At 40.4% G+C, this 26,926-nt stretch overlaps 3 protein-coding genes across 5 annotated transcripts; 1 reads left to right on the top strand and 2 right to left on the bottom strand.

The window, feature by feature from the left end:
* Window positions 1-380: 380 nt before the first annotated feature.
* LOC115750290 (3-ketoacyl-CoA synthase 11-like) lies at window positions 381-2,119 on the bottom strand. The gene has a single exon (XM_030687554.2). It carries the CDS (start codon window positions 2,005-2,007, stop codon window positions 421-423), a length of 1,587 nt encoding a protein of 528 aa, XP_030543414.1. The 5' UTR covers window positions 2,008-2,119; the 3' UTR covers window positions 381-420.
* An 8,979-nt stretch (window positions 2,120-11,098) lies between these two features.
* LOC115750336 (U-box domain-containing protein 43-like) lies at window positions 11,099-17,049 on the bottom strand. Of its 3 annotated transcripts, XR_007196714.1 has the most exons (5): window positions 16,650-17,049; window positions 14,492-15,830; window positions 13,929-14,247; window positions 11,769-13,355; window positions 11,099-11,389 (listed from the first exon to the last, which is right to left on the bottom strand). XR_007196714.1 is itself a non-coding variant. In XM_030687618.2 (4 exons), exons 2-4 carry the CDS (start codon window positions 15,722-15,724, stop codon window positions 11,872-11,874), a joined length of 3,036 nt encoding a protein of 1,011 aa, XP_030543478.1. In that variant the 5' UTR covers window positions 15,725-15,830; window positions 16,650-17,049; the 3' UTR covers window positions 11,703-11,871. The 3 variants fall into 3 exon arrangements, 2 of the variants coding, with proteins under 2 accessions (XP_030543478.1, XP_030543479.1); XM_030687618.2 differs by lacking the exon at window positions 11,099-11,389 and having other exon boundaries at window positions 11,703-13,355; XM_030687619.2 differs by lacking the exon at window positions 11,099-11,389 and having other exon boundaries at window positions 11,703-13,355; window positions 16,805-17,049.
* Window positions 17,050-19,168: 2,119 nt separating this feature from the next.
* LOC115750343 lies at window positions 19,169-21,464 on the top strand. The gene is made up of 2 exons (XM_030687630.2): window positions 19,169-19,372; window positions 21,229-21,464. The coding sequence occupies exons 1-2, from the start codon at window positions 19,244-19,246 to the stop codon at window positions 21,328-21,330; spliced, it is 231 nt and encodes a 76-aa protein (XP_030543490.1). The 5' UTR covers window positions 19,169-19,243; the 3' UTR covers window positions 21,331-21,464.
* Window positions 21,465-26,926: the final 5,462 nt, after the last annotated feature.

The raw sequence follows: 26,926 nt of genomic DNA, 5'->3' as shown, positions 1-26,926 counted from the left end.
GGCCTTCCGCGTATTGTCCTATCGGCAGGACATGTATGCACTTGACTTCAAGTAGATTTTGCATCCAAAAATGGCTTTCCGACATACGAATAAATATACATTCGGGACGAACCGTAGAGACTATACATACGCGAGGCCGTACACAAAATAAAATCCCATTTTTATTCACGTAAAGAATGAAAGTTCCGACAGGCTAGCTCTATGAATCTGTGTGAAGTTAAACCAACTCTAAATGCACAAATCAGACAATCCTTCTCAATAAAGAAAACACAAAAAGAATCGATCAGGCTTCAACTTCTCTAAAATGTAATGCTGAGAGATTGAATTGGCTTTTACTGTATAATGATCCCCCAAACGGGAAAATCTCTCTCTCCCTTTCTGCTCCCCTGAAAGATGAAGACATGTATAATTCTCAAGGACTTAGCTGATGGATGCCACTTTGGGGACATCAACTGGGAACTTGCCAATCTCATCCATCCAAGGGTTCTTCTCCTTCGCCGGGTCGATCGTCCTCAGCGCGCGCCACACCGCACTGTTGCACTTGAACCCAGACCCGAACGCGATCTGCCACGTCCGGTCGCCCTTCCTGATCCTCCCTTTGGCCTCGGAGTACGCCAGCTCATACCACAAGGAGCTGCTCGAGGTGTTCCCGAATCTGTATAGGGTCATTCTCGAGGGCTCCATGTGACGCTCGGTCAATTCGAGGCTCTTCTCGAGCTCGTCGAGCACCGCCCTGCCTCCGGCATGGATGCAGAAGTGCTCGAAGGCCAGCTTGAAGTCCGGGATGTAAGGCTTGATCTTCATCTTGAACACTTTCCGGGCCACTAGGGTGACGAAGAAGAGGAGCTGCTCGGACATGGGAAGGACTAGAGGGCCAAGCGTTGTTATGTTGGTCTTGAGGGCTTCCCCGGCCACGGCCATCAGGTCCTTCGAGAGTGCGACCCCAATCCTCTTGGTCTCATCCTCCCGCTGGAAGACGCAGCCGTAGGATTTGTCGTCCGCGCCCTTGTGGGTGCGGACCGTGTGCATGAGCTGGTACTTGGAGCGATGTCGGTCAGTGGACCGGTTCGACAGGAGGATTGCGGCCCCGCCCATCCGGAAGAGGCAGTTCGAGAGGAGCATCGACCGGTCGTTTCCGAAGTACCAGTTGAGGGTGATGTTCTCCATGCTCACTACTAGAGCATAAGAGTTGGGTTGCACCTGCAAGAGCTGTTTGGCCAAATCTATGGAGATCAAGCCTGCACTGCAACCCATCCCACCAAGATTATAGCTCAAGATGTTGCCTCTGAGCTTGTAGTGATTCACCACCATGGCAGAGAGCGAAGGTGTGGGATTAAACAAGCTGCAATTCACCACCAACACCCCGATGTCCTTGGCCTTGACCCCGGTCTTCGCCAGCAGCTCGTCGATCGCCCCGAACATCACGACCTCAGCCTCCCTCCTCGCCTCGGCCATGCACGGGTTGGGTGGGACCCGCATCACGGCCTCGGGCAGGTACGTGTCCTGGCCCAGCCCGGCCCGCTCGAGGATCTTCCTCTGGAACGTGAGGTTCTCCCCTGTGAAGCTCCCTGTGAGCGCGGAACGCTCCATGAACACCTCCCGCATGCACTTCCGGGCCGGCTCCGGCTTGTAGCACTCGAAGTCCACCAGGTAGACCCGCCGCGGCCTGGTCATGAAGTGGAGGGTCGCGACGAAGACTATCAGGGCCGAGCAGACGACGACGGCGACGAGGTTAAACTTGAGCTGGTCCCACAGGTTGGTGAGGTCGTCGGCGGTGAGCGTCGACAAGTGGGCCGAGGCCGCGAGGAGGAGTGGCAAGAGGAAGATGTACATGGCGTTGGAAATCAAGTAGTGGTAACCTAGCTTGACGTATTTGAGCTTGACCGACAAGAGAAAGTTGGGAAGATTGCGGCTGCTTCGCCCCGTTTCCGGTCGAGGGACGGAAACTCTCGCAGACGGCGTGGCCGTCCCCGGGCCGAGGTTCTTCTCGTTTTCTTTATCAGCCATTGGAGATCTCTCCGAGCACTAGCTACGAAGCCGTGATCGTCCAGTCTACAAACTACAAAAGGGTACAAGAGTTATAAGCTGTGCCTCGCAAAGACTCGCAGAAACGTAGTGAATTTAAAGAGAGAGAACGAAAGAGAGAGAGAGAGAGGAAGAGATTGGATGGTCGATGCAACTACCACCAACGAACTTTTAATTGGGATTCATCAAAAGTGCCAACTTGAGTGGCAGATTTTGGTTCACATACTGTGGCATTATCGTAAAAAATGGTAGTGTCTTTCTCCCATGTTCTTGCAAGTTAAACTTAGCCACCGGCCACCTGCGGCTGGGTAAGAGATTGTTGAACTAAGATTAAAAAAGATCAATAAAATACCTTAGCTCGACTCTTTTTCTATTTTCTTTTATATATCCCGGTATCGCGGATACTGAATGGAGGTGTGTATGTATTTCGATTGGTTCATATAATCAACATGTCGGTAATGGTTAGAGTTCGATGATTCCGAGACCGCCCCAAATTTTGGATGGAAGGTCCCCTTATAGACGTGTAATCCTTGAGATCCCGTAACTTTTTATGTTGGGAATTTGTCTAGAACTAACCAAACTCTATCTATTTTGAATTCCTCCTATAAAGGAGTTGGAGAATGGGGCCTTAGTATTATAACGTCTTTTGTACGTACGTACGGGCATGATGTACATTCCCATGCAACTTGTTATCTAGGGTTATGTCACGGCGTAAGAGTTTTTAAGAGCCTGTTCCTGCTTGTCTTGAAATCCTTCAAATCATCTTTTATCTTATATTGCTAAGTCTAACTCAGAACTATTATACGATCGATCGAAATATGCGTTAAGAGCAAGAAATGGGCTACTGATATGGTCACATATTTTGGTGAACTACGTAAGTTGCACTCTTTAAAATCATTAAATAGCGAGTCCATGATCGATGATTCGATGAAGCATAAAATCAATCGTTCCGTGGGTAATTCTTCGGAACGGAGGCGACACGTCATCAATATATTTAAATGTAGTTAATGAGAGAGAGAGAGAGAGAGAGAGAGAGAGAGAGAGGGAAGGACAGGTTGGAGACTTAATTTTTTTATTTTATTTTTTTGGGTCAGGAAGACAGGTTGGAGACTTAAATGAAAGCGTGATGTTTGGTCAAATTTATTGTCTGGGTGTCCAATTTTATTTCCCTCGCTTTTCAGATTAATCGCAAGCGGGACCCACCGGTCCAGTTTATGGGACCCATTAACGAAAGAAGAAATGTTCAATGGGACGTTCGTTTTTCATTTAATGAAATAAATAAAAACATAACACATAGTTGAAGTGGAATAAGGGCATGCTTGGTAATGTTTCTGTTCCTCTGTTTCCGTTTTTCAAAACAAAAAAGAATCAGAAATATGTTTGGTAACGCAAATAACTCTAATTTTGATTCCGCTTCCGGAAACACTTTAATAAGAAACAAAAAAAAAATATTTCTCCAAAAAAAGGACACTTTTGAGAATAAAAAAAGCAACGATAGTCTTCTTTCACTTTTCTCTGGTGCCCGTGAGGCTTGAGCCAGGTCAACCCAATCCGGTCCAGATAATTTTTTTCAATAAAAATTTTTGAAATCAATAAAAAAATTTGAAAAATATAAAAAAAAATTATAAAAATTATAAAAATTCCAAAAATTCCAAAAAAATCTAAAAAATTAGGAGATGAGTCATTACAACTGGCCAATCCTATTTTTGATAATTTTGCCTTTCGATTTCTCCCAAATTGTATTTTGTCCCTCATGGGCAAATCGTTCCAAAAAATCTTGAAAATTATAAAAAAGAATCTCAAAAAATAAAAAATGGTGGCCAATCCTATTTTTGGTAATTTTGTCTTTCGATTTTTCTAAGCCTTGCAATTTGTTGGCAGAGTACAATGCTGCATCGGTAACTATTTGCATGGTATGCAAGGGTAAAACCGAACCATTTATGTGGTAGCGATAGATTTTATTTATTCCGAGCATTAAAAGATAATCAGAGTCACCTTTTTCATCCTTGACATATGCATAGCCTCAAGAGAAGCATGGGCAAATAACAATTTTAGCGTATTATCCTTCTAAGGAATAAATCTACAACATCCCTATTTTGGCCAAAAAGATGTCATGGTGCAAGAGGATCGCACCGGTGGGATTTGAGGAAAGTCATCAAATATGATTATGTAATCATTTAATTTAAATGACAAATTGGAAAGAAAAATTATTTTTCAAAACATAAATTTTGTGCGATTACTAAATGCGTTTCTATTCCAGGAATAGAAATTTTATGAAGTGACGAAATGCATTTAATTCTCTAAAACTTATCCAGGGAACATAATAAAAAAAAATAATTATAATCAGAATCACTTTTTTGGAACATAAACGTCACCAATCAAATCCTAAGTGTCCATTTTTTTTGTTTTTGGAAAAAAGGACAAGTGTCTGGTTGTTTCACCGAAAATGATAAAATACACCACAAGAATATGGATGGATGGATGGATGGATGGATGGATGGATATGAATAGTCGAAAGTTTTGAATGGTGGTTTGTGAGAACGTTTATTTCTTTGATTGATTGAAGGGATTTACAAAGAGTATGTTTAAGGTATTTATAATCCCTTACCGCTGATTATATACGCCGATTACATAACTTCCTAATTCTATCGGCGGTTGTAAGAGGTAACACAATCTCCTATTATCTAGCAACACTTATCCACAACAAATTACATATGCGATCACAGATGTTTGCTGTCGATAAATTTATCAGAGAGTTGTCAATTTTCTTCAAGTTGTCGACCGTTCGGTTCATCGACAACTTCAGTTATCGATTATGCCTATCACTTGTCGATTATAACAAAATATTGATGTTGCTTAGTGTCAATACTGGTATAATGGAAACCTAGTGTACTACCATGAAAACAAGTGTTCTTACTCTATAGGTTATGTTTTTTTAGATGAAATGATTTCAGGAAACTCCTGTTTTCCAGCATATACAACATTGTCGTGTGTATAGTACTACCGAATTAAAAGATCGGTCCATCAAGAGATGTGGCCGAACATTATATTGTATTTTGAAGATGGCCTACTTATTCGAAAGTTAGTTATAATTAGCTGCATGTTATGCGAATTTTGTTAAGGAGTGTATAGCGGGTTGAGTTCGAGTTCTAACCAAGTATCTGTATCATTATACTATCTACTCCTTTTACTTATTACTCTGCGATATGTATTTTCCAAAATCGATCTGGAGTTCGTGTTTTACTCCATATTTGACTGTCGAATCGAGAACAGAGCGTGACCCGTTTCAACTTAATTCGATTACACCCGCATCGATGACGACACGTGTCCGATAGGGGGCTAGTTGAGTTTCCCGTTTGAACCTCGCTTCTTGCAGTTTCATATGATAAAAGTATTTGTTTTCGTATTTGCCTCTCACTTCAATCTCGCTGGTGAGAGACAGGTGCGATGGGCCAACAGGCACATCTGGTCTTTGACCTCACAAGAGAAGTTCATCTCTTCCTATTGACTCCACCAGAAAGTGAATTCAAAATCCCTGATGCGACTGCGATCTGTGTGTCCATCTCAGCGACGCATTTTCAAGAATCCATTCAACAAAACCCTCCCATTTTCTCACCTACACGACCCGATTTCCCCACTTGCTATCTGAAGATTTTTGTGTATGGACATCAATGTCTGCGTATCATTTGTTGGGTAGACAAGAAACGGAGCTCCCACGCCATCTCACAACCTTTTTCTTTTCTTTTTTGTTCCTCGTATCCGGTACTCTGATCCAGTGATGAACTCTCTCTCTCTCTCTCTCTCTCTCTCTCTCTCTCTCTCTCTCTCTCTGCGTATCATTTGTTGGGTAGACAAGAAACGGAGCTCCCACGCCATCTCACAACCTTTTTCTTTTCTTTTTTGTTCCTCGTATCCGATACTCTGATCCAGTGATGAACTCTCTCTCTCTCTCTCTCTCTCTCTCTCTCTCTCTCTCTCTCTCGCTGTTGATCTAACTTTGTAAATAATCATGCTCAATTTGATCGTGGATTGCGTCTTAGAATGATGCTATCAGCTTAGTTGAAGGAACCCCTTTTTCTTTTCTTCACACTCAAGCGTCTATGAAGTGGTACTACTGCTATTTTAACTTTTGGGATAGGTACGTTGGAAGTATTAAAACTTGTAACGAAAGTGTAATTGAATCTTAAAAAGCCATTCGGAAAATGCAATCAAGTCCTAAAACTTATTAAATGGTTGCAATCGAGTCATTTCTCTAACTCCACTAAATTTGGCTAACTAGAAATGCTAACGTGACTTTTTATATATTTTCTCTCTCTACATGACGATGACATGGTTAAAATGACGTTGTTTCTGTTCAAATATGATTTTTAGTATATTTTTTTCATTTAAATTTTATTAAAAACTAAGCTTAAAAAAAAAAAAACAACAACAGCTAGAATCAGGCGGTGAGGGGAAGCCCTCACTGGGGACCAGCGACCCCCACCTACTGAAAGTGAGGGCCCCCCGCCATCGAGTCGCTACTTCTTCTTTTTTTTCACTTATTTTTATTAAATAAAAATATATTAAAAGTCAAATTTGAACCAAAAAAAATGTCATTTTAGCCACGTTATCGCCTCGTATGAGGTGGACGAATTTTCCACCTCCAAGGAAAACCAGAGAAAATATTTAAAAAAATCACGTCAACAATTCTCGTTAACTAAGTTTAACGGAGTTAATAGAAGAACTCGATTGCACAATTTGACAAATTTTAGGACTTAACTGTACTTTTTTACAAGTTTTAAGACTCAATTGTACTTTTATGGTAAATTTTAGGACGTCCAACAAATATATCCTTAAACTCTTCGTAGGCGAGGCAAGATTGTAATCTTAGCTAGATATGAAAGGCCTGCCCCGGCCCCGCCTGTTAACTACCTCTATGGGTGGGTTACAAATATAGACATCACCCACTTTTAATTTTAGCTTTGTTTACAATTTGTTGACGTCCATCGCTTATGACCTAACAATAATAGGAATTGTTCCCGGAGCAAAGGAAAATAGAGTGCTTTCTCGAGTCTATAACCAAGCTTTCCAAATTTTATTCGTGCATCGAATAGCTTTAGCTAGGGGATAATTAACTAATCAGTCATAAACCTTATTATAAGAAATGTCAGTTTAGTTCTAAATTTTTTAATTTTATCAATATTATCATAAACTTTTGCATGAAATTTCAACATAATTCTTTTGGCCAACTGTCGTCAAAAATTACTAACTGGCATTCAATCATCACCAGCAATCCTATATGGCACACGCCGACGTGGATAACTTTACTCAAAACAGCGTCCTATGTAGATCGACACGTCACCGATTTCTGGAAAGGACTACATTAGAAGTTCAATTTAAGGTTTATGATTATATTGGCATAATTAGGAAGTTTAAGACCGTATTAGCATCCGCATAATAGTTTTAAGATTCAGTCGGTAATTTCCCCTCTAACTAGTCATCGGTGTTCAACATTCAAGACCGTCGGCGCTTAAAGCGTTCGGGTCAGAGTCCAAACATTTTTTCCGAACGACCCTTCTCTACCTTCAAAATGCAAAACCTTGAAGCAAACAGCCATCATCAGGACTTGCTACTGTCGTATTAATTCACGTAGAAACAAATCCTCCACGAAGGGAAATAAAGAAAGATGTACAGGAGAAGGAAGGAGAGATCCCAACAACTGGTTAAGGACAATCTTTTCTTTTATTTGCTTTGAGTGCACCCAACAACCAAATTAGGGCGAAACTTCTTGGAATTACAGTACAGATTCCTTGTAGTTTCTTGCGGGCATTGAATGCTTGAACCTATTCAAAAGGGTGTCCCCCTCCCATGTCACTTGCACAATTAGGGCAACAGCCAACAGTCAACTGGTCAACTCATATGCACGTCAATTACAAGAAAGAATAATTAGGGAATTAGTGAAAAAAAATGATAATTTAGTCGACCCTGCTAATTGGGAGAAAAATTGACATAAATTGCGGCAGCAGGCCCGAACTATCTTCATCCAAACTCATTTTGTCATGTCAAATCAATCCATCTCGAGAGCAATAGAGCTACGGGTGTTGCTCACGGTAAGTGTCGTCGAGATTCATTTGTTCTTTAAACTAAGTTGATTACGTTTGATAAAATCTTTGCAACTAATAGCACCAGGTCCTACTAAAAAGTTTGCGATTTTTCGTGTGGAACTTATGCACCATGACCGATCAGTGTCCATCACACGCCTATAGGACGAGTCGATACGATATGTTTTGTGGATCGTGTGAAAGACGTGAGTTCTCGCACAATTTCGGTGTTTCAATTAGTTGTACGTACAGTATCATGATCTATTTAGATAAGAGAAAAGTACCAAAAAAAAGTCCTAAATTTATTACAATTGTGTCGGTTCAGTCATAAATATCTTTGTTTTTTTCTAATTGAGTCCTAAAATTTTTATATTTTTGTCAATTCAGTCATCTTAACCGGCGGACGCTAAATTGTAACCCACCGTGGCCGGCGAGAATGCGGTCGGCGAGGGTCACCAAAGCTCGCCAGCCACCGGCCGAGGGCCTCAAAGTCCTCGCCAGCCTCCCGTGAGTGCCACGGCCCTTGCCCGGCCTTGTTCGGACGTGGGCAAGGCCCTCGCAGTTTACACCGGCCTTGCCTAGATCTGGGCTAGGCAGCCTCTCCTGCGGCCGCACCTCATGAATCGAGACCAAGGCCTCCTTCGCCCACGGCTGGCAAGGCTACCCTCGCTCAAATATGCACGAGAAAACTTCGGCTGTAGCCACGCGCCTCAATTGACATAATTACAATAAATTGAAGACTTTTTTTTTTATATATTTTTCCCGTTTAGGTAGTCTTTTCTTGGGCACAACCGGGAGGTCCAGAACACATCCCATCACAATTATGAAACTCCGCTTTGAGATACATATTAGCTGGGAAAAAAGCAATTCCATGTGCTGTGAGATATCACAGCTGGACGATATTGAAAAGAATGAGCTGAACGGAGAATTGATTTCAACTTGTACTGGATGCTTTAAGTGCGAGGGAGGGAGAACAGCTCAAAAGTTTCAGAACAGTTAATATTGGGCCAAAGTACAGCAGAGTGCCAATATTTATATACATTGCTCATTTTAGTATTAATATTTTTTTATCGCTTAATTGTCAAATCGAAGAAAAAACGATCACTGAAGTACCAATTCAGACCAAAAATGATTATTTAAGTGTCAATTCTGGCTAAATAGCACACGTGACTTTTTTATTTTATTGTTTAATATTACGTGTCAATTTTTTTATAAAAATCAATCCATGTGGCATCCACATCGACCCCACGTGGCGTCCACATCGACCCCACGTGGCATTCATCGTGGACCCCATGTGGCATCCACGTAATTAAACAAAAAAAAATAGCCTAAAAAATAAAATAAAATAAAAAGAGAAGGAAACGTGTGACGAGGGCTGTGAGCCCTCACCGCTGCAACAGAGTTCTCTTTTTTATTTTATTTTATTTTTTAATATTTTTAACTTTTGGCTTTTTTTTTATTGCTGACTTGGAAGCTCCAGCGAGCCACGTGGACGCGACATAAGATTTCTGGCATAACTCATCGGAGTTGGCACCGAAATAACCGTTTTTCAAAAAAATTGGCGCTCAAGTGATCTTAAAAAAAAAAATATTAGCACTAAAGTGAACGCCGTACACAAATACTGACACTTTTGTTGTACTTTTGCTGTTAATATTATAGCCCCTCGAGGTCGGCATTTTCCTTTAAGGCATTAGGGGATTCTCCCGCTCAAGAATAGGCGGAGGCCATGAATTGAAATCTCACCATCTAAATTACTCTCAATCAAGGCAATTTTTATTCGAGCCAAGGCAATCATGAATTGATCCGTGAAAATTGCAGGGTATTTCATAAGTTTCCAAGTAATAGACTCTTTATACCCGTATCCGTGAAAAACAACCATCTATGGAAGCGGGGAAAAATTATCCAAAAAGTATTGAATTTATTCTACATTTTGCTAATTCAATCCTAAACCTTTCAATTGTGCCAATTGAGTCATAAACGTTTACATATTTTGCCAATTGAGTCTATTTAGCCGATTTTCACTAGAAATGGCTATCATGGACACCGGACATCCTACATGTCACGACCCACTCTAACGTGGAAATTTCAATAGTATTTTATATATTATCGAATTTTAATCATTTATTCTTTTCATTTTTCCTTTCTTTGGGTCGAGTCCCGTCCAGCCACCGGCGAGGCTGACCTCGCCGGCCTTTGCCTCCGACCGATCACATAGGCCCAACTACCGGCTAAAGGAAGAAGGGAAGAAAAAAAAATTAAAATATTAATAATTGTCCATGTCAGCATCAATCGCACCACGTAGGACTATCAGCGTTCATGTAGTGATTTCCTATCAATTTCAATAAAAAAAACAATTCAACTACCAAAATATGAAAAGGTTTTAAGTTGAATTGGCAAAGATGTTTCAAATTTAGGTTTTTTTGGACAATATTCCCACGAAAATGAAGCCAGGCGGAGCAAGCAGGGACTGTGGCCCCGTGGCCCCATAACTCATTATGAGAGGCCCAAAAGGCCAAACAATTTCAGGGACTGACCGAGTCCAACCTTGAACTGCCTGTCGAAGGGTTACATTATTTTGTTTTGGCTTCTCTATTTCTACAACTTTGTTTTTCTTTTTTTTAAACCTCTCGTTGTAAATGTTTTTCTTCGACCAAAAAATGATGTTTATCAAAAAATTTCCTGTCTTACTTTCATAATCAATGAACAGACAAGAAACATGTCTCTTAGTATGGTTGTTTACATCTTGCAAAATAAGGAGGAACTTACAACCTTCCATGAAAGTAAGTTTTTATTTTTCGAGTAAAACACTAATGCATCATAGTACTCTACTGTTCATGAACAAATTGCAGTCCAAGAACTTGGACTTGTAACTGATGCAGAACTGAAAGTGCAATGCCCTCAGCAATCACTGCAACAAGCAGTTGTACTAGGGACACATTTCGCGGGACGCTCGCGCACAACGGTCCTATTAGGGACGGCGTTTTAACGGCATCCCACCACGGAGACACCGAGGGACAAGTACACAGAAACCTCGGATGAAATGACAGGAAAGTTCCAAAAATTCGATGGAGCTACTTATCCACTTGCATTACTAGTGACAATATCGGGTGTGTTGGTCGGTCCACCGAGCAGAGAACTCTCAAAATCGATGACGACCGCTTGATTCGAGTAGGATTTTGCACCGATAGCATTCTCTTCCAAAATGGGGTGTTTTGATGCATGCAGCTATCTCGTTTGCAGGAATCATCGGAGGATGCTCGCCAATGTCTGCTGGAAGTTTAGCCCTGTTTGTCTTTGTCCAAATGAATAAGCAAATCTAGACGTCACAATTGAAAGCATGGTTGAGAACATTACCTAGAGAACATTTATCAATTAAACAGTGATATTGGAAAAGAGAGAGGTTCCGCGCTATGATGCAAAGATATTTTGAACTTCAGTGTCATTGTACAATTCCTAAGTCGGCAAGCTTCCCTTTATATTGGCAAAACACTTCAGAGGTCACAATGTTTGCTAAGTCTAAGTTGCAGTAATCCTGTCTTGAGCATAGTAAAGTACTCTGCAACATGTCACACTGATAATAATCTGATATACTTAATCCTCACTTAACTACGAAATTTCGTCATTCACATAATAATAGACAAGTTAAAGGGGCCATCTGTGCACCTTAAGTACTTGGGACATGGAAAATCTGGGCAAATACATGCATAGTTGACTCACCATAAATTGCAGCAGAGTTTTTCCAGATCCTAAGATGATGACTATCCATTTATATTCCTGGAAGAATAGATATTGACGATTTTGAGTATCGTTCCAACAGCGACAAAACCCGGGCGGCCCTCCTTCCAATATGACTTTCATCATGAATGTTCTGGCCAGTCATGCGAATGAGAAGCAATTTAGCAGTTGATCCATAGTGTTCCACTATATCCTTTGAGCAGAAAATCTTCTCCAGGAATCCCAAGGCCTCTTCCTTGAGTGAATCCGTTCCCCACGTCAAGATCTCCAAGATGGGCTTGATTGCATTGGCTTCGTGCAGAACGCTTGTGCCTCTGTTGGGAGATCCTTCCCTCACCAGCGTGGAAAGTGCCTGAATTGCTTCGTATGCTGTTGCATGAACCTGTATGCTCAAGAGTTCAACTAAATCACGCAAAGCATTGGCCTCCAGGAGACAGAATGTGGAGGCAACACTACATTTGCCGCCATGGGCCGGGCATAGGGGCACACGTGCACTGAAACACCAGCAAAAGCTAGGTTTAGTGGCCATAACGAGCCTTGGAGTGCTCGATGACAGGTTACCAATGAGAGCTGCTGCTCTTGCCATGGCCGTCACAGAACCGACCCGGAGAAAGTTTACTAATAGAGGATAAACTCCTTGCTCGACCACAATACGCTGTGACTCCACATCTGTGGGGTCTGTGAACCTGAAGAGAGTGCTCAGGGCATTCTCTTTTGCTTCCATGGTTCCTGATCTCAATACTTTCACAATTTTTTCAACTCCATCCAACTCGATTAGCCTCGTAGTCAGCGATACTTCTGATTTTGGAAGATTGGCCAGTAAGCCAGCTGCTGCCATCTGCACATCACTCTTATCTTCATTCTCAAGAAACCCCACCAAGGCCTCCAATCTCCTCGGCCTGAGAAGGTACTCGACAACTCCTTGCAGCTCGTGCTGTGAAAAGAGGAAGAGAAGATTTATTGCAACTTCACGGATTTCTGAGTCTGAGTCATCGATGAGTGGAAGGACTATGGATATTCCATTTGCAGCCAAAACTGCCTTCTTGACCAGTTCGGGTTCGGAGTTGCAAATAGCTAGAATCACACGCAAGGCTGGTCTCCGCACATGGGTTGAGCTGGCACTATGTTGAAATGCCAACATGCCAGTTATGATCGGTTCTAACTCGAGTTGAATGCCTCTTCCATCGACAAGGAATTTGATCCCATCTTTATCAAAAGTGAGTTTCTCAAGGAGTTCACAGCATTTGATTATTATAGCTGGACGCTCGTGGGATGTGAACATTAGTTTTATAACAAGAGAGACCCCATCGGAAGCAGATAGAAGTTCTTTGTTGGCGACGCAACTTGATAGCTTGACCAGCGCACGGAGAGACAGCTCCTTTGATTCAGATCTGTCCGATAGCATCTCAAGCAAAGGTGGTATTATCCCCATCTTACCAATGATCTCCAGATTAGCATCGACCAATTCCATATTGACCAGAGATCTCACCATTGACGTTCTCGATGACTGTGGACCTGGCAATATTCCGGGTAACCAACAAACAAGAAAAGCCAATTATAAAACGTGTGCCATCACTCGTCATAGAAAAAGAGCATAAAAGATGTCAGAAAGACCTATCATGATGACGCTGCAAATTAACACGTGCTCAATTCACTCCAACTAGTCTTTGCTACATAAGAGTATAATGTTTTCTCTTCATGTGTAGTCTGATGTCTTTACAGTGGCCTGCATTTTGAGATACATGGAAATGGCATTACAGTCGTGTACTTAACTTTATTTTATGTCTAACTAATCCACTCCAAAGCCCAATTTTGACCTTGATATAGCGTGTGATTTTTCCTTTTATCAGGTGTTTCTAATCCACTAGTCTGGCATAGGCTTATTTTACTCGGGTGATCAGCTCCGTGGAATTTCTTATTTCCCATAATAAATAGGTTGCAAGGAGTTATAAGACTCAAAAGCAGTCAGCAATTCTGAAGCATCCACCAATTTAGCCACATGAAATAAAATGGCATTCAAAAACTAGGAATTTAGTGCATTCGCCACAAGCATCAACAGCATTGGAAGATGGTGTAAAGAGTTTCAACCTTGAACTATGCGATCGACAAGCGGATTGTACCAGCCTGACCTAGCAGCACGAGATATGTTCTCCTCATCCACATCAAGCAACTTATCCAAGATCTTCTTGGCATACTCTGCCGATTCCGTCTCCGGCCCTCTCAAAAGTGTTACAAGGAAAAGAATAGCGCTGCACTGCTGAGACAGTTTCTCGCATGCAGACACATTCCAACCAGATCTATCTTGCAATAGCTCAAATAACAACGCGACAGCTGGCTTTGAGATGCTTGGATCACGCCCCAAACAAGGAATGATGTAATCCCAACCTTTGGACTCAACCAGTTGCTCCTGGAAAATTGGGTGCATCCAAGATTGAGATTAGAGTTCTGACCAACTTAGGCACCTGATTAAGAGAATGCTGGTACTCTACTCGTCAATTTAGCACGTGGTAAATCCTCAACATCAATAAAAACAATCAAGGGAAAAGCCAATTATTCATGGAAAATCGACCTGATTTTGTTTCAGACGTCAATTACTTCCTTTCAAAAACTATGTACGAGTATCCCCATTAACAGAAGTCGCCGTCACTTACCTTACTTTTTGCATGCCCTTTCACGACCTCCTTTAAGGTAATAAGTATCTTCCTCTTCACATCTTTGCTGTGTGAGTTCCCTAGAATAGAGATAATGATGTCCGCCAGTCCCCCTATGAAGATCCAATCCTTGTTAACAGAATCTTCTCTCACAAGTTCTTGAACTTGGCAGAGAGCCTCTTTCACCAACTCATCAGAACCAGATGACAAGTTACTTTTGCAGCATCTGATTCTCAGACAGTAATTAAGCTCTCTCCATTCTTCTATCGACTGTCTCAGCAGAAGGTTTGACCTCAGAGAAGTGTCCTGAAGAACCTTTCCTGTTCCGGGATCAGTTCTCTCGCCAAGCTCAAGCCAAGCCTTGATGGCCGCTCTTTCACAGGTGGTACCAGTGCAAAGGCTCACAGGATCAACCATTATTGTCCAATTTATAGGACAAAAAAAGGCATTCAGTGGAGGGATTTGTTTTTCCCTTTCATCATAACCCACAATGACCTGGAATCTTTGGAGATAGCGGGTTCTTAATTCTTCGTAATTAATTGCGGCATCCGCCCGAGAGAGCAGCGCAATAACCTGTTGCAAGAAATATTCTTCAGCCTTTTCCTTTCGTTGTACGGCTTCTTCCTTTTCCTTCCTGAAACTTTCCAATTCCTCATTTATCGCAGATGGCTCAACATTTACACCAACGGCACGTGCTATTTCTTCAAGCATGTCATTCGCAAAGCCTTGATCCCATTTTTGGTCCTTAATGCCCTGGTTTAACTTGTCGATTATTTGGAGCTGAGAATGCGAAGTTTCAAGCTCCACTCTCTGCATTTCATTCTGCAGCCTATTTACCTGATCTGAAATGTTAGACAAGACTTCGGTGTTTGCGAGAGATAGGGCAGCCAAGGACCTTCCTATGTCCCTCGTCACTTGTTGTACCTCCTTCACAATGTACCTACACCTGACCAATAAGTAAAACCGGGATCGGTTCTTATACTTCTCGATCAAGCTATTAGCCTTCTTAACATCGGTTTCAAGGGATTCCAGTGCTAGCCGAGCAGCTTGCGAATCGTTTAACTCTTGGAGCTGCAATTCCTTCAGAACAGGTTCTATGTCAAACAGGTGTTTCGACAGGACTTTGAAACTATCTTTCTCGACAAGAATGTCTTTTGCAGCTTGAGCTGTTTTGATGACCTGGTTAGTCAGCACGGCCAAGATTGTGCCAATGGGAATGAGCTCCAAGGCCATAATACGTATTTGTGAGGCCAAGCACAAGTTTAAGACAATAAATTATTTCCTTGCTCAAAGGTTCAACAGCATCATCATCTTCAGATTCGAGCAGCATCCATATGACCTGCAGACTATAACAAGTCACATTCCAATCCATAAGGCAAAAGGATTCAGCACAGCTATTTGTTGATGGAAAAATGGCATTGTAAACAAGTTCTCTTGTGTTCTGTCTAGATGAATCGAAGATCAAATGGGATGAACCAAAGGCTTAAGGAATCTAAACGACATCCACAAGGCCACAGGATAGAAGAGATAAACGTCTCCCAATCTCTCTGTTTTCCTGATTAATTGTAGCATTAACATATGAAGGTTCCTTCACCTTGGAACTTAATGGGTCATCATTTTCCAACACAGTATGAAGACCAATGATATGCAAATGCCTCAACGCCAACCATTTTAACTGCCGCGCTTTGTAGGACGCATCATTTCGCGCTTTAGGCGTGTGCAAAAAGGATAAGAAACTGAGGAAGTTTAAAAGAAGCAGAGACAAACATCATAACCAAACATTTCATAGACCCAAAACAAACTCGACCTGAAATGTGACAGCCATAAGCAACTCTTATATCCAGAATGATAGCTTCGTTAATCATCCAACTTCCCAAATTCCCAGAACAGGACCAAGAAGATTGATTTTCTTTCAGCGAATTTTTCCTTGAAAGCATAAAAACTGGGAGATCCGAGAGAGAGAGAGAGATTCAAGTGACTACAACAAACTAGCAAATTATACAAAAGGAAAAAAAAATTCCAACGAAGCCCATCTTTTCATTGCGCTCAGCTGAGTGAATTCCACATGCAGAAAAACCATGAATCTCTCTCCCACTAGTAACCAAACACAAACATCCAAAAATGGAAAATTTCACCTCTCACGCATTTCATCAATTACCTCTAAAGGGCTGCGTGAGCCCCCGAGAATCCCCACAAGTTCAGTGTCTCTGCAATTACTCGAACTTCATTCCTGGAAAATCCCCAAAAAGAGAAACAGAAATTCTCGAGCATGCAGTGAGAAGTGGGCAGACACAAAGCACAAACATTGCTGACTGTCCGTTTCCATACGAAGAACGAAGACTTGCCCGAGTCAATGCTTTCCTTGGGCGAGAAAGTCCCCGTCTTTGCATGCTAAAAACATTTTATATGATAATCCCGTTTCGTTTCGACGTGGTCCAGGAGGAAGTTCGTTCGTTCGTTCTTTCTCGACTCTGGCAAAACCGAGGCGAAGTCGTTGAAACTTTCCGGGAAAGTCCTCGGGGCGTCTGCTCAGAAATTTCGTCATTTCTTCTGAACCTCTCCATTGGGTCAGGAATTATCCGGGCAAGTTTGCTTCTTTTCTCACCGTTTCCCCGGTCTTTGTGGTGGGAGACAGTTGATGTGACGGTTAGTCGTTCATCTTCCGTTAGTACGACCTGCGTGGTTAGTTCCTGGACAGCATCATCAATTGTCGGTCTCCCTCAGTAGCAGCGACAAGTCCATAAAGTCCAAATTACTTGTGGAGGACAAGAAATTGAATTTTCTGGTCACGTCGTTTGTGAAAAATCGAAAGCCGGTTAGAAAACTTTCTGGAAAGTCTTTACTTCTTACGAAATTGAATTTTCATTTATAGACCAAAAAAAAATTGAATTTTCATTTGTCGTGGGTGGACAATTCCAAAAGCATAAGGTTAATCCACACTTTAAGCCCCTATTACATGTTTTTTTTTTTTTAAGTGGGTATTGCCTTTTTTTATTTATTTAAGGTACCATGTCTTCTTCTTCTTTTTCTTTTTCTTTTTCTTTTTCTTTTTCTTTTAGGTTACACCTCACTCTATTTTAGCTTTTTTGAAAAGAGAAATTTCCCATAAATCTATTTATTCTCGGCATCGAGCATTTTTGTAACATCACGATTTTTTAACTCGGTCAAATATTTACAAACTTTTGTGCGTATGTATATATAGATACGGATGGTTGATTTTGTCAAGGGAACTTTTTATTAATTATTTCTTTTGCCTTTTCGCTTATTTTCTCTTAAATACCTTATTTAATTTTGTCACCGTGCTATACATAAATACAAAGAATCTTTACATTTATTCTAGGTATCAATATATATATATATATATATATATATATATCTTTTGCCTCTAATTAATCTTTAGTTACATTAGTTTCTTCCATTTATCCCTCTTTTGTTTATGCCAAATGTTTGTGAAAATTCCTCGGAGATATTTAACTCGTACCCACGTTGGATCCTTCGGGGTGTCATTTGAGTTGTTGTTTTTTTTCACTGGATGCAAACATTATGCTATCCTCGGAGTAACTCATATCCTCATTATTCGGTTTGTCTCCGAAGGAAACGCATCATCATTACATACGCAGCGGATGACATGCGAAACATGCCCAAGAACATATTTGAATCACCGATTGTAGAAGCATATCATGTAAATGACACACCCTTTCGTCTTGGATCTCGCGTTCGAGAAAGGAGCATGAGTTCATCGTCGTTCTTCTTTTTTCTTACGCTGTTCTCTATGTTTTCTCTTGAAGGAACGTAAAAACTAATGACCGAAGAAACTTGATTCTTTTTTTTTAATCACATTTAAGATTATAATTGCCATTGGCATTTATTCTTTTTTGGTAAAAGGCTGGGATAGCATATAAGGGCGGACCACGGTACTTCCGTGGGTTCTTTTTCCAAAATAATTTTTTTAAAAAAATATTTACAAAAAAAAATTTTAAAAATAAATATTTACGGATTTGGGCCTCGCTCGGCGGTTGGGTTGCCCAACAAGGGGCTGGGCTGCCCCTTGCTCGGCGGTTGGGTTGCCGAGCAAGGGGCCGGGCTGCCCCTTGCTCGGCGGTTGGGCTGCCGAGAAGCTCTTGTTCGACAGGCCCACCGCCAAACAAGGCAGCCACCGGGCCCGCGTGTCTTTTTTTTTTTGTAAATTTCATATTTTTTTTAATTATTGATACTTAGAATATTTATTTTATTTATAAATTTTTTTTCTTGTGAAGCTTATATTTATAACATTATTAGCAATAATTAATGTAAATATTTGTAGATGGGAAACCACAGTAAAAGAGTTAAAAACCGCAACAAAAGAGTGGAAACGAGAAAAGAAAGGGCAAAACTTTGGAAAAGCATATCTCATTGCTCGGATGTCCGTTTAAGACGATTTTTTTTATTTCACGTAATTTTTCGAGACGAATCAGTAAATATTATTTATAAAAAAATAATTTTGTAAATATTTTTTTTAAAAAAATTATTTGGGAAAAAAACCCTACTTCCGTACTCTTGTAAAACCAACGGTCCCTCGGTACTATCAGTTATCTCTCTTTTAAACGTGGCAGCCCAATTCACTTCTTACCAGGCCCGGCTCGGCCCATTTTGCTGCAGTGTTCTCAAATTGCTCGCGTGTCCCCTCTCTCTCTCTCTCTCTCGTTCTCTCGGGTGTTGCAGTGATCTTCGTTCGCCGAGAATTTTCTAGTTCGCGGTGTTTCCGGCGAGAAAATGTCATCTATCGGAACTTCGAAGGGTATCTTAGAGATTGCCAAGTTCGGCGTCTATGTGACAGTCCCGATCGTTCTCATGTACGCCTTCGCCAACAACTCCAAGAATATCCAGAAATTCATGGGCAATGTGAGTTTCTCTCCCTCCCTCCCTCCCTCCCTCTCGGGATTCATGTTTGCGTCCTATAAAATCGATAGCCCTATCTATGCGGGTGAGTGTCGGATTGGAATGATATATGTTGGTTTCTTTCTTTTTTTAGTTGGCTAAATTTGCTAGGCGACTTTAGGGTTTTAGGCGGCTGAAACTGTCGGTGCGTTGAGCTGTTTGTGTTGGAGAATTTTGGAGTTTGAGCTTGTTTGGATTGGAAATGGTGCTTGGCGAGAAGCACGGGAGTTTTTTTCTGCGTCGGACATAGTTCGGTTTGCTGAATTTATTTGTGTCCTAAAGGTTGCAGCGATTTGAAAGATGTTGTTTTTGCAAATTGCCTGTATTTGCTTGTCTTGTATGCTTTTGGGGATCTATGGCGAGGGAATGGAACCTCAATGAATACAACTGTTTTAATGTGAACCTCGATGAATATAACCTCAAGGGAATGGAACCTCGATGAAGGGTCTGTCATTTGAATTTCAAAGAACGGTTTTGGTTGCCTTGTTGTTTGGTCGCCAAGCTTGTCCGCCTTCAGTATCGAATCGCAAAAAGACGATGCACTTTGAGCTGTTCGCATTCTCGCGAACAGCTCTTCACTTGTATCATCATCGATGGTTCCCTGAGGCCTGTCTTTGAGCATCTGATGGGTCATGATGACAGTGTTAAACCTATGCTTGAATCCAATCTCTTAGGGTGATAGACTTCTCAATTACTCCAGTAATTTGCATTTCCTTCTAGGAAGCATCAGTTCCAAATTAAATTTAGGAGGATATACTATACCACATACATCCTCGTGACATCAATAAGTAGTCGAGGATGATGATATCAAAGCTGGGACGATGACCATCTAATGCAGCGACAGAACTCATAGTACTTGGACGATTGTTTGGCAAACGGGCTCATCCATAGACATTGCTTTGCACACTTTAGTAACTAGTAAGGTTGCATAATCCCTTTGTCCTCTGTTTAATGGGATCAATTTGGTGCCTTCAAAGAATGAGCCCAATTATTTTACCGCATCTTGCATCTTCCATGAACTTCAGTATCCACTGGGTTCTTCACGATGGACTTTCAGTTTTGTGAATGCTTATTACTGTACATGCTTTGTAGACTTTTCTAACAATTTTGGTTTGAAGCCTAATAACATTTTCCTGCTTAAGTTTTTCCCTAGTAATAGCTGCACAAAGAATTATTTGCGATGGGCACACTGCTTTTTATTTGATTGTCCAGATTTATTTAGTCTTTTCATTGCTTAAAGGATTCTTTTAACCAGAATTACAGAAGAATGCTTGCTGCTACGTTGTAGATGGACTTAGAATTAACTTAAAAGTTAGAATTCGCGCTTCCTTTTGTGGCACATATGGATCAAGTTCATAAATGGCGAGGGCAGTGATGAATCATATTGGACCTATTACAAGCTTCCATCGACTTTTTCTTGCTAAGTGAATTTGTGGGCCAAGGATGTGTTACGGTTCTTTTAGTAGTAAAAATTGAACTAATGTTAGGGATGACATCTTAGCCCACTTTGATTTGGAAGTTCACGATGAGCATGAGGACCCGCTAATTGCTCCAGATCTGGTGATTCCATGCTGCATGGTTGAAGCTTTTGTTTATCGTCTTATGAATGTGAAAACTCCAAATCTTGTACTGAGATGACAGAACTTTGCTGCTTATGCGCACGTCAATGCTTCTTAAGATCGTCGATATTCCATCTTCTGAAACTTGTTCACTCAGGATTGAGTCTTGATTCCAAAATTCGTTTTTTGGGGGGAGATTAAATGCTGGCACTTCTATCTGGCTATGAATACGATCCTGAAGTTTCTTTTTTGTCTGTCCAGAAATCTTACGTGGTCTATCCACCGGAGGGACCAAGGCCGCCTTCACCTGAAGAGTTGAGGGAGATGGCGAGAGAGATTGCTCGCAAGAGAAACGGTCAATAAACAGCTGCTCTCCGATGTGCGTCGGACTTTCTCGGCTAACTTGTACTAGTAAGATCATGATGCGAGACGCGTACACAAATAAGGCTTGTACGTGTTCTAACTTCTTAGTGAAGTCGCTGTCTCGTTCTCCTTCCTATCCCATCAAGTAAATAGAGACACATGTAAAGAAAAGGGTCGAGGATGTGCACGATTTATGCTTGTGGTTGTGAACTTGTGATGGATTGTACTCATCGTTTCTTTGTGTAGACCATCTCTGATTTCAAAGAAGCGTTCATCAGAGAACAGGACTGAAGAAGCACACCGAGGAACGCTAGGTTCAACTTCTACTCTTGGACAAAAATTAGGTGAAGATTGGAGGATGAAAACAAATTCAGATGCCCAAAATGCCCCTCCTGCTCACCTCCAGTCTAAACCCTTTATAGTCTCCAGAAAATCTATATTTCACTAAGAAAGAAGACAAATATAGGAATTGTAAGTTAAAAAATAGATAAAGAGAAGCCTTTTTTTTTTAATTGTAAACTAATTCGTTAAGTATAATTGCACTAAATAAGGGCATATTTTGCGAATTACTTTTCTGGACTTCCACGCATTTAGCGTGCTGAAATAATTAATCAACATAAAATCACTTACGGTGGAAGAAAATATGAACGCTTTAAGTTGATAAAATGAAATCCCGATCGTGTAAAGTATTTTGCTTTATTATTAAAAAAATTTCTGAAATAAACGCACTCTTATTATTTATTTATTTTATACTTATAATCTCGACTTGTGCTGATATAAATTGATTATGTCCCTGACCTACATTCATTGCATACCATTGACTTTTCTCTAGACCAGTAGGAATAGAACCTTCGACGAGAGGGAGGACAGAGTCCCCTCTTCTCACCACCCTCCACGAAATGCCAGAAAGAGTGTTTTTTCCACAAAGAATAATCTTAATTAACGATCATAAATGACCCACAGGCTCCAATCAACCATATAGCAATCATGGGATTTGGGGCCTCATTAGGGTTTTCAATTCTTTTAATCTCCACCCAACACGCACGCTTCCTCAAGGAGGAGCTAAAAAAAGACAATTCGCCCTGAATTATTACATGGGGTCATATCATTAGCACGACCGTGGGGGGTGTAGTGATCAAGATTTTTTATTTCTCGATCTTAGGATTCGACATTAGACAAGCCGAACGTTACAGAAACAATTTCGTGCACGACCTATGAATACCATCATATGCATTGTGCAGTAGAATCCTTTCCTTTTCAGTCAAAATGTACGTGTTACCTATGAGATTAGCAGGTCGTCTTATGAGTTCGAGATTTATATGCGTAGGTGATCTTTCTCGTCATAATGTAATTCATACCTACTGCCAAAAAGAATAAAAAATGCTAGTGTTTCCCTATATATCTATTACGGAATTTTATTTTGTGCATATTGTCTAACATTCACGAATACTTTGCGAAAGTAGAATCTTTCGTTTTCGATTGAAATGTTCTCATACCATTCATTCAGAACAAACATACGTTAATGAAACAAGAGTGCTTTATACAATAGAAGTCATGCTGAGGTACACCAAAATATGCATAGCAAACATTGAGGGAATAATTAAGAATAGTACATGATAGCAAAAGGATGATGCTTCCTCCACGCTCTACTAGCGGCACCATTTTTTATTTAACAAAGTTGCAGCTGAACGCTTTCTCTTATTTAAAATTTGATTTTTTAAAGTATATGCTGTAAAGATCCAAAATCTTTAGCAAATAAAAGAGAATAAAAGTGGAGAAGAGAGCGTAAAGGGCGACACATAGCAAGAAACAAAGATTGGCGGCCTGCGAATGGCAGCGGGGGACCTGAGACCAACAACTGATGACCGGCAACAGAGACGCGAGAGAGGCGACTAGTGAATGGACTAGTGGTTGGCAGTTGGACGAACGGCAACTGGCAGTAGAGATGCAAGAGAGGCGACCACCAGATGGACTAATGGCCGGCGATCGGAGGAAGGCAATGAGTGGACGGAGACTGATGGCCAACAAATGGCAGCCGGGGACTGGAAACCAGTGGATGGTGTCTAGCGACGGGTACACAAAAGAGAGGGAATGAGTAATGCGAAAAATTCTTATATTTCTTTTTGTTCCAGAAAAAGAAAAGTATAAATTTTTTTTCATTTCTATTTCAAACCTATTTCTAGGCAATTTTTTTCCCAAAATAAAAAAATGAAATTGCGTTATCAAATAGATTTATATTCTAAACCTGTTCTTCGAAATAGAAAAATAGAGAAACGGGGAAATACAACTATGGTGCATCAATTACACGTGGATCCGGTTCATTCTATAATTTTTTTAAAAATTCTAATGGATCTCTCCTAATTGACCGGCAAGGATTTTCGGTAATTACATCTTTAAGAAAGTCGTTTAGGAAAAGAAAACGTTCAAAGATACAAGCCATGTTTTATGTAAATTTTCGAGCCTTCCTTGGAAGAGCTAAAATCACGACTTATCATTTTTTAAGAGATTCGAAATTGAGTCCCGCTTTACTAATCCACGATTAATAATGAGTGTCCATATATTATCTCGAACATTCCTCGAATACAGTGGATCCTTCTTTTAGGATGTGTTTCATTAGCGAAATATAAATGATTTGATAACATTTCTTAAATGTGATATCTTATATCGCTTATAAAAATAAACTAACGAAAAAAAAAATTTCACCGTCCACGAAAATATTTAGACATAAATTTTTTTCGATAGCAAAATCATTTTACATTAACAATTTATTTCGGGCGACACAAACTACAAAGGATCGTATTTAGGAAAATATTGTTTAAATCATCTATTTTTCGCAAAATAAGCAGAGTCTTGGAGAATGTTACTGTGCATTTGACATGACATCCGACACAAATATGAGTGTGCCAATACGTAATTAATAATTATTCGCACTTATATTGAAAGGCACTATAAGTATTAAATTAATCGTAGATCCTCCAAATATATTCCTCCCAACCTCCTTAATTATTTGAGGTACCTCTTTTCTTTTCTTTTCTTTTTTCTTTTTTTTAAACCGAGAAAAATGTACCTCTTAAAAAAAAAAAGCATCATGCGCGATCGTTTTCTCGCTTTGCAGTGGAGCCCCGGCATCATGACGTGGGACCCACGCCTCTTGCACGTGTGACGATATTGGCCGTCGATACCGGTTCCACCGCGACGGCGGAACCACCAATGGCTGGACGCCGACGACAAAAGCAGGGCCCACCTGAGGTCATGCCCCTTTTGTTTTGACTCCCGTATGACCGATCCGAGGGCCAGGATCGGTCCTACTGTTCAATGGTCGCAAAATTTACGCTTGGGGTCGCTTGTGGAAATTACGAAAATGGTCTTAAGTGGGATTGTAAAAAATGCCACATTTTCTTCCACCACCTTGTGATAAAATTAGTTTATTAGATAGCATTTTTCTCTCACTTTGCGTGCTTTATGATTCATTACTCTTATAACGAAAAGTTATTTTGTAGATAATAAAGAGAAAACCAAATGGTTGTAGAAAAATCACAATTGGTAAGGGTGCATTTAACATCATATCATGGATAAAAAAAAAAAATAGAAACTTCACTCTTGAAATTCCGTATGCTGGAGATTTTCTTTCGTGATTATTTAGTATGTAGTTACGTATGTGATTTTTCATTTTTATTGTCGTTATTGTTGTTGTTGTTGTTGTTGTTGGCATCCTTCTTGTAATATTGTGGATATTCCTAAAATGACAAAGTTTTTGTAATTTTCTTATATTGCGTTGCGTTGTACTATTGCCATAGGTAATCCTATTAACAATACATAAAGAGATTTTCGGAATTAATGTAGATGGTAATGTTAGAAAACCAATAGTAATATAACAAAAGAAAAGCAATAGAAAGGCAAGTTGAGTAGAGCCAGGCCAAGGTCAAGCCTGTATTGGTTTGACGATGTCCCGAATAACATATGTGGCTAATTGGCGATCGGCGTTGAGAAAACAATCTATAATCTCTAATATCTCGATTAATGCAATGAAATTTTGTTTTATAGATTGACCAAGGGTGTAAATTACACAGGATTGAATCAGTTGAAAAGGTTCGGATGATGTTTTGAGGGGCTCAGATGCTGTATGGAGCTCGGATGTGGAGCGGGGAGCTTAAATGTTGGAATGAAGCTCAAGATCCGAGAGAGTATTTCATGTGCAATGACTAGAGTATCATCACAATGGCTAATAAATCAAGCTAGATCGTTCTTGGAGATTCTCATTCTTAAAGATCAATAAAAGAAGTGAATTAAAGGAAACGAGGATGACTCACCTAACGAAGAACTCTATCTATGGAAACCTAGGATCATGATTGTATTTGATCCAACGAGGGATTCTTTCCTTTGTCAGCCTCAATGGCTATGAGATCTTTTTGATACAATGTTGTCCAAATGGGGAAGTTTGGAGAGTGATCCTTAGATGCCTTGCAATTTGTAGTTGAAGTTGGAGGAGTATAAGAAAACATCTCATAGTTGAAGAAAAAGAGCTTGCAAGAGAACAAAATTCAAAATTTCAAGATCAAGAGAGCTTTACATTCTTTACATACCTTTGATCCAAACAATGTAAGACTTAAAGGAGAACATTCGAGTATGTGAGTGTTATGCATAAAGTCTTTCGACTAAAGGGCTATCACTAAGTTGTAACATCCAAGTTATTTGCTAGTGGAATCCGGTCGTTTGGCTATCGGCATGAAGAAGTGGACGTAGGCTTAAACAAAGCCGAACCACTATAAACTCTTTGTGCAAATTTTCTATTCCTTAAACTCTCTGTTATTCGGTGATAGTAGTATTATGCACATTACTGCATCTAAGGACACCTTAGATCTTGTTTAGCGATCATCTTACGAACGAAGCTCTGAGCTTATCCGTTTGAATTTTTGCATTGATTTAAAAAATATTTTAAAATTAACTCTTCGCCCCCTCTAGATGATAACGCTAGCACCGATAGTCGGCACACAATCTGCCGCCAATGCCCGTGGTGGCTTATGGTCATGGATATGGCGGCGACCGCAAAATAGCTGAGTTTTTGCTTTTTTGATTCCTTCTGAAGATGACTTCGTATAATAATGCCATGCTCTAGAAGGACGGACATTCATATGCTTTGGATGATTGATTGGCTCTTATAAACTTGCAAAAGGTGAAGAAGGGTGATATGATGTTTGGACTTAGAGCTACTTTGTGGTAATTCGAGATGATAACGATGATGGGTTATGCGTATGGATAAATGAATATTGCAACTAGAATTCTCGCGGAAATTAACTAAAATATCTTAATTTAGTGTAAAGTAATTACTGTGGGCCACTATATAATGTAAGATCAAGATGACCCCGAGAAAGGTCATAAAAAGCCAAGATGGCCAATCTTTCAACTGCGAAACAATCAAGCAAAAACAAAAGATAAGGTGATAAGGAATATCCTATTGACAAAATAAAGTAGGGGTGTCAATGGTTCAGTTCGATTCGGTTTTTCAAAAAACCGAACCGAACCGAACTATTAGGGAATGCGCTTGAACCGAACCAAAACTCATCTTGAACTGAATCGAACCGAGCTGAAAAATTCA

This window comes from Rhodamnia argentea, chromosome 1, assembly GCF_020921035.1.
Source record: "Rhodamnia argentea isolate NSW1041297 chromosome 1, ASM2092103v1, whole genome shotgun sequence".
Classification (NCBI taxonomy): domain Eukaryota; kingdom Viridiplantae; phylum Streptophyta; class Magnoliopsida; order Myrtales; family Myrtaceae; genus Rhodamnia; species Rhodamnia argentea.
The sequence above is the reverse complement of the archived record's forward strand: the minus strand, read 5'-3'. Positions and strand labels throughout refer to the sequence as shown.

What these genes read in the sequence shown, in the direction of transcription:
- LOC115750290 (XM_030687554.2), bottom strand. Translation starts at nt 2,007, where the DNA reads ATGGCTGATAAAGAAAACGAGAAGAACCTCGGCCCGGGGACGGCCACG.
- LOC115750336 (XM_030687618.2), bottom strand. Translation starts at nt 15,724, where the DNA reads ATGGCCTTGGAGCTCATTCCCATTGGCACAATCTTGGCCGTGCTGACT. An exon ending in AAGGGCATGCAAAAAGTAAG is followed by an intron (nt 14,248 to 14,491) that starts GTAAGTGACGGC and finishes CCAATTTTCCAG; the next exon opens with GAGCAACTGGTTGAGTCCAA. An exon ending in TGTCGATCGCATAGTTCAAG is followed by an intron (nt 13,356 to 13,928) that starts GTTGAAACTCTT and finishes GAATATTGCCAG; the next exon opens with GTCCACAGTCATCGAGAACG.
- LOC115750343 (XM_030687630.2), top strand. Translation starts at nt 19,244, where the DNA reads ATGTCATCTATCGGAACTTCGAAGGGTATCTTAGAGATTGCCAAGTTC. An exon ending in TCCAGAAATTCATGGGCAAT is followed by an intron (nt 19,373 to 21,228) that starts GTGAGTTTCTCT and finishes TTGTCTGTCCAG; the next exon opens with AAATCTTACGTGGTCTATCC.